The sequence below is a fragment of the Oryctolagus cuniculus genome, chromosome 3, assembly GCF_051225735.1.
Source record: "Oryctolagus cuniculus isolate XC-2025 breed Fujian yellow rabbit chromosome 3, ASM5122573v1, whole genome shotgun sequence".
NCBI classification, from domain to species: Eukaryota; Metazoa; Chordata; class Mammalia; order Lagomorpha; family Leporidae; genus Oryctolagus; species Oryctolagus cuniculus.
The window spans coordinates 70,739,428-70,752,287 of record NC_142869.1 but is presented as its reverse complement, the minus strand read 5'-3'; the positions used below and the strand labels follow the sequence as shown (position 1 = coordinate 70,752,287).

Genomic DNA, 12,860 nt, shown 5'->3' with positions numbered 1-12,860 from the left:
GAAAGGACAGTCACAGGCGGGCAGGAACGCAGCGTCGTCCGCTAGTCCCTCGCAAGCTGGATGAAGGGACTGTAGGCTCCCCTCAGCCTGCTGTGAGACCTTCTTGAGAGACAGCAGTAAAATGGGCAGTGTGAGGCTCAGTCTTTGTGATTATTTGATGTTGATGTGCTCATTTGTCCATCTTTATTAATACGCAGTATCACTGATGCACATCCAGTTTCCTGAATATGGTTTGGCTAACAGGCTTGCTGGCACTGGGGGTTCCTGCTAGAAGATTAATAGCACAGTGATAACCTCTCTGCCCATCCCACCCCAGCCTGAGGAGGGGACAAGAGATTGATTTTTTTCAAAAAGAAATCTGTGATAAAAATACAAATTCACTCATCTGTATGTCTCTAGTTTTCCTCTTCCGTATTTTTCTCCTTTCAAAAGGTTGCTAGGCAACCAGGTAGGGAAATGGCCAAAGCCTTTTTAAAAAGAAGACACACTTGCAACATCAGAAAAAGCAAATATGGGCTGCCTAACTGGGCCCCTGTTACAGACTGCTGGCACCTGCAGCATGATCCATTCTGTAGCATTATTGCAATTGAACTTGAGGCTGGTAAAAGCCATTGGCCACACTCTGGCCGGGTGCAGATTTCTGAACCATCCAGGTTGGGGGCAAGGGAGAGGGTTGTTGGACTGGTGTCCTTTGCTCTTGTCAGAGGATGGATGTTTGTGGTTTGTGCTAGTGCTGGTCTTTCTGCCTGAGTCTGTGTAATTCCATTCATGCAGTAAACAGTTTCAATAAAATCCTCTAGGGGCTTGCTGTTATTAATGCCCAATTTTCCTTAGGAACTGCTGTTACATCTCCCCTGCATCCACCTGATTTTAAGTGGAGCCTGCCTGTCCGTGCTTCTGTGGGCACCGGCATGTGCATTGTCTCTGGTGGCCGAGGCCCAGATTGCTCTAAGGAACTACACAGCCTTCCTACCTGGTGTGTGTGCCAGGGTCTGCTCATGGTGACAGGTGTTGAAATTCAGCTGCTAATTTCCCCCATTAGAGACAATGTGGTAGGAGCTGATGATACAATCTGTTCATCTGAGGTCTGCCCTGGTTTTTCCTGTCGAGAATGTACTGCTAACTTTATGGAAACAATAAAAGAAGGAATAGAAGGGCAATTTGCCCTTTTAAATGGTTCTGCTTTACTAGGAAAATAAATCCATAGCAGTCAATTTCTCTTTGTCTATTATAAATTTATTAACAGTGTGTTATAATTAGGTGCATGGCTTTGCCTTAGAGGACAAATGGTGCTTGGTGAACTGTGACATTGGTCTGATTGTGGTAAAATGACCCATTTGGCTTTGCCAGCTGTGACTTTGGAGGGAGCTGAATGACAGAAAACACACAAAACTCAACAGATGAAAGCATTCTCAGCGTATACTCCCTGTCACCACTGATCATCCTGCCTTTCAAACAAAATGTTCTTTGGATTTTCTTGGTAATCCAAGGAGTACTGTGCTGAAGTTGTTTGGGTGTCAGAGGTCTTCTGACTTATCCTATCAGGCCTGTACTCCCCAGGAATATAACATAAGTTGCTCGGGCAGAGTCAAAAGATGTTTTGACGTCTCATTAACCAAGAGTAATTCCCAAGTGGGGAAGCAGGATGGCATAGTGGTTGCAGTTGTAAGCCTCAAAATCCAGCCTAGGTTTGAAGCCTGGCTACAACTTTGCTAACTTCTAAACTCCTCTGGGCTTTGGTATCCTTTACCTACGAATGGAGAATTGTGTGTCTGCCTTACAGGGATCACGTGTGGATTAAATGAGTGAATCCCTCGTATAGGACTTACACATGAGAAGCTCCCAAGAAATGCACACTATTGTTACTCAGACTCCAGAAATAATACTGGGCTCTGCAGGAAAAAATGGTCCGGGAAAGTCTTGGGTTCCTGACTTAGCCCAACAGAGCCAGGGGAAGAACCATTATCAGCTCCTAGCCAGGCTGCTCCTGTGTGAGTTAGTGGGAAGTTGAGGCCTAAAGGAAAAAGGCAGTCCCTTTGTATGGCCGTGATCCTGACGGGAGAGTTAGAAGCACATTGATTTTCATTGATTCCCTTTCCTTCAGAAGTGGGGAGAAATATTAGCGACAGAGGACCAGAGAAGGGTAAAGAGGTGCCATGCCCCTTGACACTGTACTTGCTCAGCTCACACAAAGTTGCAACCTCAGGAACAAAAACCACAAAGAGAATAAATCTGTGTTTGTCGTCCTGTCCCCTCCCTGCTCCCCCTGCTGAATCTCTTTTTTGAAATAGTTCTTCTTGACTATCATTTATCCCAACAAATATTTTGACCAATCCAAGTTTATAATAGGATGCCTAGTGGAACATTTCTATTGCAGCAAAGAACTGGGGTAGAAAGCACGAGTATTAATGGGGGAAATTTCACACCCCATGTACAAGACGCAGTCCTTAACTAAGGGAAGAGATTTCAACTATCTCCCCACTACCTCTCAAATAGATCCAGAAGTGCCTCTTATATCCGAGGAGGCTGGACTGAACCAGTTGATGTTAAAACCGGGTTTTTCAAGCTTCAAGTATTACAAGCCTGAAATTGAAACTTCTTGCTATCTTAAAAGGGTGGCGGGGCATTGTAACACTCTGGTCCTTGCTCTGTTATCTCATTCTCTTCATTCCTGCACCAGGTACCATGTTGCGGCCTTTCCGTTCCCAGTCTGGCCCTCTGTTGTGCTCCTGGAGCTTGGTAAACATCTCCTTTGCTGCACAGCAGATGTTGAGCTTGGCCAGTAGAGGGCACTGGAAGGCCACCTCAGGAGGAAAGAATCCTTTCCCTGCTTTTAGGGTGTTTTTTTCCTTCTTGGTTCTCTGGCCTTTGTCTCCTCCCGGTATTTGTGACTCCCCTTAGTTCTCCCTCTCCAGCAGGATTTTTTTAGCACTGCATCGGGCAGTTCCCAGTGAGGCACCTGGTAGGTGACCTCCTGGTTGCCAGCCCTGGTTTATCTCATCTCAGAATTGTCCACCGCCAAGTGACACAGTCATAGCCTTTCCAGTGAGGCTTTGGGTTTGTGGCCAGGCCCTCTCCAAAATTTGCTGCTTCTTGGATCTGTGTCTCGACTCGAGGTAGTAGCTGCTTCTAGTATCTACTGTCCCTGTATCCTTTAGGGTACTCCTTAGTCCTCAGTATCTAATTCCATATTGCAAGGTAATACTTTGTTATATCACAGTTTTCCCCGTTCGGGGGTGGGTATTTGGCCTAGTGATTCAGATGCCAATGAAGAAGCTCACGGCCCAGATCCCATATTGGAGTCGCTGGGTTCAGTACCCAGATTTGGCTCCTGACTCCAGCTTCTTGCTAATGCAGACTTTGTGAGGCAGACTTTGGTGAAGGCCCCAAGTATCTGGGTCCCTACCACCCACGTGGAAGACCTGATTTGAGTTCCTGGCTCCTGGTTTCAGTCCAACCCAGCCCCTGCCATTGTGAGCATTCGGGGAATGGACCTGCAGATGGAATCTCCATCTGTCTCTATGTCTCTCTGCCTCTCAAGATAAAATTTTGTTTTATTCCCATCCAAATTACTGGTGTGGTTTCTGTTTTCTGGTTGGAAAGAGATGGATCCTAGAGAGTCAGAAGAATGTATGTAGCTGGTCAGCTTGGGGAGGAATTGGACATGCGTCCCGCTCGTCACCTTCTTCCTTTCTCTTGGGAGTTGGTCTCACACTTGGTTGTTGCAGGCTCAGTAAGCCAGGTGGCCGGTGAGAGTTGAGTCCCATCCAAGACTGGCAGCGTAGCCCTGTCCACTTTGCCTCTCAGTTTGAGAAAAGTCACTCCCGGTAGATAGTACTACACTCTCTCAGTCCTATCAGTAATAAGGTAGTATTTTAAACCTTGTTTTCTTCTCATCTTGTTCCTCAATTAGTTCAGAACCCAAGTAAGGAGAAGGCTTGCTTTTTGTTGTCTACTGCTCCTTTCCCTGTGATTTTTATATAAAACTTTTTAAAATAATTTACTACCGGAAAAAGTGATTTATGCATCAGGAAAGCACAGCCTGTGTAACCCATGGCTTTGCCCAGCCCCTGGCCCTCTCCCGCATCACTGTGATTTCCATCCATCACATACAAAGCGTTTTTTTTTTTTTTCTCTTTAAATGCTAATCTAATTGGAGAGTGATTCTGTATCTCCAAAATGCTTGGACATATTTTAATGGTCATCTTCAAAGAATACAATTCCAAGGAATCCTTATAAACAGTCCCTAATCTGCTAAGAAAACATTTAGAGAACTACACAACCTGTTTGAAATGCATGTCTTTAAAATCATGCTTTTAAAAAATCATGCATTTCAAAATGAATATGAAAAAGAACAGGTTTGTGATTTCCACTTTGTGCATGAAGGACCAACTAGGAAAAGGGTCATTTGCCAACCCTGGGGCAAGGTCTGTTTCCCTGACACATTGGATATTAACAGTTAGATTTGCTGGTGTTGCTGAGATCTTGATGAAAGAAGAAATTAAAGAACTGATGCCAGCAAATGACCACATTGACTCACACAGTGAGCCGCACACCCGCTTGTCCCTCCGTCATTTCCACTGACATGGCACTTTCTATTGTCCTTGACTTTCTCCTCTGCTCTGCACACATGGCTGACTCCCATATATGTGCTGTGTGTTTTTCTTTAAGGAGATTTCAGTAGAGGGAAAGGTACCCCAATGTGCTTAAAAGAGAACAAGAATGTGCAGTTCATGCCTGTTGCAAACATTTTGAACTGTTGGGGTAGGGGCCAAGGATGACTAGAGCTTGGTGACACCCTCCATCTTAAGCATAGGCTTGGGGTCATGATGCCTGCCAGGGGGAGCATTTTGTAATCTTGAGATTCTGAGGTGACTTTTGAAGCAGACTCATGATAGCTGCAAAACCAGAGGAAGTGAACACCTTGTCCCTGACAGAAAGTGATTAGGGATGGGTTTATTAGAAGCCATGATATTTGATATAGAAACTAAACATTTTCATGATTATAGCTTAATATTGCAAATAATGTTATTTAAGGGACAGAATCAAATGGGTTATGAAGAATCAGAATCAAAGAAACAAAAAAATCTTGGAATTTTTTTTTATAAGATTTATTTGGAAGTCAGAGTTACACAGAGAGAGGAGAGGTAGAGAGAAAGAGACATCTTCCATCTGCTGGTTCACTCCCCAGTTGGCCGCAAAGGCCGGAGCTGTGCTGATCCGAAGCCAGTATCCAGGAGCTTCTTCCGGGTCTCCCATGTGGGTGCAGGGGCCCAAGGACTAGGGCCATCTTATACTGCTTTCCCAGGCCATAGCAGAGAGCTGGATCAGAAGTGGAGCTGCCAGGTCTTGAATCGGTGCCCATATGGGATGCCAGGGCGTTAACCCATTGTGCCACCGTGCCGGCCCCAAAAGTCTTGGAATTAAGTACAAATCTTTGCTTTTCTCCTTACTGTCTTTGATATTTTCTTCCATTCTAGTAGAATAAAGCATCACAGTGATTAACTGCAGAACCTCCGCTTGCTTAGAGTAGGGGACCCAAGACTAACGCGACATCGGTGCATTTTGTCTTTGCTTCCTTCTAGAGACCTCCCCATCTGTGTTCTCACAGACTTCTCCCTCTCCTTCAAAGGATTGACGTTGATTGGCTGATGCTTCTCTGATGGATTTAGCACCTAGCATGGATGTCTTTTCCAAACTGGACCAATCGTTCAATTTAGTGAGCGTGCAGTAGGTAGCAGTGTATGTAACACTGATTTCTGTGTAATTTTCCTATTTTCTGACTTTAAATATCTTCAACTATTTCTTTAAGTTTTTCAAATGATTCCTCTTTGGCAGAATTACAGCATACATGTATTTTGAAAGGATGTTTGGGTCATATATGTTGAAGTCATTACCCAGAGATATCACCACTAGAACTGGGTAGCAGATTATTGCAACTGGCAGAATGAAACCCAGAAGTAGGGGTTAAAGTTTGACACTGATGGAGTTAAAGAGCTCGTGATCACCATTCACAGTGTGTTCTATGGAGTTGTGACCCAGAGGGCACTACTAGCAATGCTTTGGGACTGTTTGCTGGTTGCTTCTTCTTTGGCTTTAGCTCTGTTGCTCTCTCTGCTCTGGAGTTGTTCGCTGAGCCACTCCCAATAGATGAGGCCATCAGGGTCTGTTCTCTGCATTTAAGTTACCAGGAAGATCTCAGGTGTTCAGGTACAAGAGGTGTTTGCTTCTTAAGAAATGCTGTAAGAGCTACAAAGCATGTAGGACACGTGGCATGTGTAAAGCATTTCCGCCTTCTCTCTAGTAATAAGAGAAATAGAGGCAATGTAAATGTCCTCCAGTAGGTGAATGGGTAAGCAAACTATGGAACGCTCTCACTGTGGAATGCTATTTATGGATGAAGCAGACATGAGATAATCTTTATGTTTTATTACTGGGTGGAAAAAATAAGTACCAGGACGTGCATGGGCAGTGTATAACCCCATTCTATTGCTCTAAACTATAAATATATTTTAAAATTTAATATATTATGAAACTTGCGTATATTACATACTTACAACACAGAAAAAAATAGTATATATTATATAGGGTTATTTTTAGCAAAGGTAACAAATGCATATACAAAATCTGAAAGAGTACCAGCCAGCTGATGCAAGGAGGGATTCCTGGTTGGAGTGAAGAGGGATTCTGATTTGTACTCTACCTTCCTCTTTTAGCTTTTCAACACCATAACAAAATGCCTGAGACAACTGACTTTATAAACAGAAGAGAGTTATGTAGCTCAAAGTTTTTGTAGGTTCAAGTCCAAGATCGAGCAGCTCCACCTGTCCGGCCTCTGACGAGTGCTGCAGTGGTGAAGCGTGCCGTGCAGACAGAGGAAGGGTCACGTGGTGATTCAGGAAGCAGGGAGGCTGCGTCTCACTCACGCTTTATGGCCAACCCTCCAGCAGGAACTACCTACTGAGGACAAGCCCCCAGTGACTACAGGGCTTCACACTGGGCCCACCTCCCAGATGCCATAGTTGGGTACCATGAACTCATGGGTTTTGAAGGTTAAAAGCCTGTGAGATTTGGGAGCCAAATCTTGTTTAAATTGTAGCAGTTCCTGTATTGAGGACTTTTTACACTGAGATGGAATCATGTATTACAAATAAGTTCAAACATTCTTTAAATAATGAATTTTGAACAGGAAAGAGGCGACTAAGAAAATTAACTTCGGCTGGGCCTGGGGCATGATACTGAGGGAGGAGACACAGGCACTTGCCTAACTATTCAACTTCATTAATGGGCTCTACTAATTGTAATCAGAGTGGCAACTCTGGTGCTGTAGTTAATACTCTTAGAACAGTTAATTACACTCAAATGTCTTGCTTTATTGCCTTTATGAGTAAATAACTAGAATTCCTTTTGAACACATTCCTAAGTGTTTAACTTTGTAACGATGATTAATTATTATACTTTGGTCTTTATGTCTTCCTCTCTGAATTCCCTGTCTCCTTCCCTAACACCCTCCTCCCTTTATGCCCTCTCAGTGAAGGGTCTGCCTAAAAATTCACAACTTCCAGGAGGCTTTTCTTAATTAACTCAGCCTCATTGAGAAATCTTTTATTCAGTGTCTCATTGGTGAATGCGTGTTAATCTTTGAGGACTTCATTTTGCACCTTCTTGAAGCATTGCTTGCTAATTGGTTTTCTGTCATTTTTTGCAGCTGTGTTCTCTTAATTCATCTTTCAAAGCAGTAAACTTCTTGCTTAAGATAAAATTCAAAAAGCAGTGAGATTATGGACAGTGGAGACCAAAATACCTGACTCTTCCAGTCTTTGCTGAATGTTTTTGGGAAAATTTATTCTTTTTAAGCTGTGCTCCTGTTCCTCCCCATACACCCCATGAAGCTAGAATAATAATTCCTATTTACAGAATTGTGGTGTTCAGTTGATCTGTATGTGAAGCACTTGGCACACAGCATTGCTGTAGTTAGCACTCAACATGTGATAGTTATTGGTGTTCACCCCCTTCTAGCTCCAGCCCACCAGGCATGATTGTATAGTGGTCCTGGCACCCGATGATGTCTATAATGTCTGCTTCTTTGCTCATTTGGGTTAGATATGTTCAGTGATTTGGGACATCTGGGCTTCAAAAGGAGAGAGGTAAGGCTTATATTGTCAAACTCAAATCAAGTAAATTTTCTTGTTCCTCAAGCCCTGCCTGCTGTGAGTAATTTAGTTGGCATTTGCTCACAACCAAAAGAGCTATTCTATATTTGTCTAATTTTATGCTACTTTGAGAATGAGTGCCTTTTCTGTTGCTATAATGAATTGCCTAAGGCTAGGTAACTTGTAAAGAAAAGAGGTGTATTTTGGTCTGTGTTCTGCAAGGTCAAGGGCCTGCATCTGGTGGTTACCTTTTTGTTGGCAGGGCCCCTAGGTAATGTGGGGTCTCACATGACAAGAGGCAGGGAGCACATGTGTTTGTCCCTTCTTGTGTGCATGAACATGTGTGTGTGTGTCTCTCTTTCTCCCTTTACAAAGCTACCAGGATTCAATTGTGAGGTCTTTACCCTGACAACCTTATCTAATTCTTCTCACCTCCAAAGGTCCATCTCTAAACACCATGGTTACATTAAGTTCTCATGCTCTTAAAAACCTCACAATTGGCTGGCGCCGCGGCTCACTAGGCTAATCCTCCGCCTTGCGGTGCTGGCACACTGGGTTCTAGTCCCGGTCGGGGCGCCGGATTCTGTCCCGGTTGCCCCTCTTCCAGCCAGCTCTCTGCTGTGGCCAGGGAGTGCAGTGGAGGATGGCTCAAGTGCTTGGGCCCTGTACCCGCATGGGAGACCAGGAGAAGCACCTGGCTCCTGCCATCGGATCAGCGCGGTGCGCCGGCCGCAGCGCGCCGGCCGCGGCGGCCATTGGAGGGTGAACCAACGGCAAAGGAAGACCTTTCTCTCTGTCTCTCACTGTCCACTCTGCCTGTCAAAAAATAATAATAATAATAAAAAAAAACACAATAAGTATTCAGTTTCAACATGTGCACTCTCAAGGGTTACCTAAAACCATATTCAATCCATAGCATGGATCAACTCATATTTTGTCTTGGCATCATTTGTTGACTGCAGTCACTTATTCAGCAATATTTTACTGAGTATTTCTTGCTTAGCACCATGGATAATATGAAGCATGGATAGGAGCCTACAGGGTGGTAAAATTGGCGAAATTCCTCTAAATTGAAAGTATATAGTATGCAAAGACCCTGAAACATGAAAGGACAGGCCCCCTGTTTTGGAAACTCTGTGAGCAATGCAATATAGTGCTGTAGCATCAAGTGACATGAGAAAGTTGTTTGGGATCAAATTGGGTAAATAGAGAGGCCGGATCATTTGTATGTCCTGAGAAGGGCTTGGGCATCCTGGCATACTGCATACTGCTGAATTTTGAGCAAGGAAATAACAAAGTCAGATTTGTGGGTTATAAAGAAATTCTAGCTACTTGGGTACAGGGTGGATTAGAGAGAATTGAGGAAGAGGGCAGGAGAAAGATAAGGAATTTATTAAATAGTCTGTATATGAGATAGTGAGTGACTGAAGTAGGATGTGAAAGAGGGGATCAGGTGACTACAGAGGAGGGAGGCAGTAGAACTGAGAGGACTTGGTTCTGATTGGTATTAATTTTCTCTTAAAAATGTTTATTCACTTTTATTTATTTGAAAGGCAAAGTGATATATAAGTGTGTGGCAGGAGGGGAGAGAGGGAGAGAGAGACACACACACACACAGATATATTCCATCTGCTGGTTCACTTCCAAAATTCCTGCAACAGCCATGGTTGGGCCAGGCTGAAGCCAGGAGCCAGGAACTCCATCTGAGTCTCCCACCACATGAGTGGTAGCGACCCAAGTACTTCAGCCAACATCTGCTGCCTCTCAGGCACATTAGCAGAACTGCTGGATCAGTGGTAGAGGTTTGACTCAATCCCAGGCCCTCTGACATTGGATTTGGAGGTTCCAAGTGGCTGCATACCCTGTTGTGCCACAACATCCACGCTCATGTGTTAGTTTTCTATCACTGTCATAACAAATTACTGCTTATTTGTGACTTAAAACATGTAAATATGGAGATTTACGATGGCTGTTCAAAGCTCAGGCCATAACATCCATGCTCCAGGAAGCAAGAGGGAGGAATAAGAAGGATGGCATATCCCCTGTCTTTTAAAGAGACTTCCTAGAAATACTGTACAATTTCACTTACCTATCACTGACCAGAATCCAGTCACATGACCACACATAGCTGCAAGAAACCCAGGGAACTGCAGCCATATGGCAGCCATATGCCGAAACAAAAGCAATAATGATCAATGCAAGAAGAATGGCATTTTGAGAGGCAGCTTTGCATCATGTCGTCTGATACCTTTTTTAATTTCTGATAATTCCTGTTGCTTTCAGTTCCTTTACCTATTGAAGTTGATCAATCTATGTCTTTAGGAAGCAGTTCGAATCAAGGTGAGAAGAAAGATCACATTTATGAGTTTTAATTCAGGCGTGTGAAACTGTTAATTCCTTCATTCGCTGTTTCCATTCATGGCTAGAAAAAAGTTCCTATCAAGTAAAAGTGACTTCACTTCTTTAAAATGGAATCACTTTGGGGTAAATGTTCAGTCATATGCAGTGCTCTTCCCTTCCCCCTTTTCCTATCTTTCCACTGGGAGGAGAAGGGTCTTTCTGCTGTTCCTGGCACTTCCGGGAGTTAGCTGTGTCCTTTGTCGCTTTCTGTGTCTTCACAAGACCCTTTTGGATGGGCCGGCGCCTTGGCTCACTTGGCTAATCCTCCACCTTCAGTGCCGGAATCCTATATGGGTGCCGGGTTCTAGTCCTGGTTGCTTCTCTTCCAGTCCAGCTCTCTGCTATGGCCTGGGAAGGCAGTGGAGGATGGCCCAAGTGCTTGGGTGCCTACACCCGCATGGGAGACCAGGAGGAGGCGCCTGGCTCCTGGCTCCTGGCTTCGGATCAGCATAGTTACGGTCGTAGCGGCCATTTAGGGGGTGAACTAACGGAAGGAATACCTTTCTCTCTGTCTCTCCCTCTCACTGTCTGTAACTCTACCTGTCAAATAAATAAATATTTTTTTTAAAAAAAGACCCTTTTGGAGTCTGAGGCAGCTTTGACTGTTTGCTGTTTCCAGTGCCCATTGCAGAAGTTTGGCACAGAGGAAATAGCTAAAAATGTGACCGATGCGTTTATGAGTGTACTTTCATTGTATCGCATAATTAATTCAAATGGTACCATAATGATCTGAAAATCCTGTACAATTAAACGCCTATTTCTCTAGAGCCCCTGGCACTGTGTTTATAGCTTTCTTCCAGTGCTAACAGTCCTCAGCTTTCAGTCATAGTGGTTTGTGTGCTTGCCTTCCCCCTCATTACAGTGTCTACTCCCTGAAGAATGTTCCAGATCCTTGTAACTCTCACAAGGTTCTGAGAAAGCTAGGAACATAGTAGGCCTCCAACCAAGAAAATGAATAACTGCAGGAACAAGCAGCTGCTGGGCCTCAATAATTTACTACCAATCAACGACTCCCTCCAGGAAGACAAGAATGGATTGTATTAGAGCCATTTAGAACGATATCAGAAAAGACAAGTTGGTATTTTGCCTTTGATTGAACTCTTTTTTTTTTTAAGAAAAAAGTTGCTTTTGTTTTTCAGAAATCCACCACCCACTTTACTTCATCCAGAAATGTGGTGCGAGGAATTCAACCACTTTATTTCACAGTGAGTATTTCTCCCACTGAAAACTGCTTCTCTAGCAAGGCCTTGAACAGTGATTAGAGAATCCTAAGTGGTGGGATTTTCTTGGCCTAGAAGTGGGTATGCCTAATAGCATGTCGTGGTATGATATTTGTTCCAGGAAATGGTAGATGGTTTCTGCACAGGACCTGAAAAGTAAGGACTTTCATGTGACTCTTGGCTGTAATATCAGTTTTTCTGATCATGTGGTTCACATTTATCTGAGAACCTACTCTGTCCTGGGGCAAACATTGCCAACTTGTCTTGTTTAATGAGGATGAGAGTCAACATCTAAAATTCAGATTCCCACACTAGGACCAGAGAGAAGACAGAAGCTAGCAGCCTCACAACAGAGGTTTTACAGTTTAAACATTGGACTTAGCCCTAAAATCTGTGGTTTGGGAACAAGGCTCCGGTTCCCGTGATGACTGAGCTAAGTAGGATCTCAGGCTTGGGGCGCCATGGTGAGGCAACTTAATGAAGGCTCCAGCTATGGAGAATGAGATGAAAATCCAGCTGTGCTGTACCTGGTGGAAGCTTTGTCACCATGCAGGACTGAACAAGACTAAGACAGGAGCAGAACCAACAGTAACACCAATAGGGTGGCTCAGTGCCAGGATCCTGGGCATTTGGCCTGGACGCTGGCCAAAGATCACATTGGTCCCAAATCTGGGGAAGATGCTCAGTCTGCCTGCCAGAGGGGGCTGCATGGCCCTGGCCAGGCCTGCTGAATTTTGAGGGAAGGAATCTAGACCAAGCATTGCCAATCAACCAGGGAAATTTGCTTCACCATCTTATATATCAAACAAGGTATTTCCAAGTCATTGAGAGGAAAAAAGAATTGACCAAAATCACTGAGAAACGGGAAGTGGGGAAGGGTTCACACACACGTTTCTGTGCAGACTAATCTTCCACAAAGATGTCAGGCAATGAAGCAAACTGGGTTTCTTAATCTTCGTCCTTCATCAGCTGCAACACGGATCAACAATCCCTTATCCACAATTCCAAAATCCTAACCGTTCTGGAAAATGAAAGTTCTTTTGTAGTTGAGACATTTAGCCGCAGAACCTGACCTCAAGTGAACTGA

At 44.1% G+C, this 12,860-nt stretch overlaps 1 protein-coding gene across 2 annotated transcripts in view; it reads left to right on the top strand.

The window, feature by feature from the left end:
- Nucleotides 1-12,860, top strand: part of MYO3B (myosin IIIB) — a 474,261-nt gene that overhangs the window by 130,505 nt on the left and 330,896 nt on the right. For both annotated transcript variants that reach the window (XM_070070709.2, XM_089328195.1), the window contains exon 8: nt 11,693-11,758. In XM_070070709.2, the coding sequence (XP_069926810.2) occupies nt 11,693-11,758 (66 nt within the window). The remainder of the gene's footprint in view (nt 1-11,692; nt 11,759-12,860) is intronic.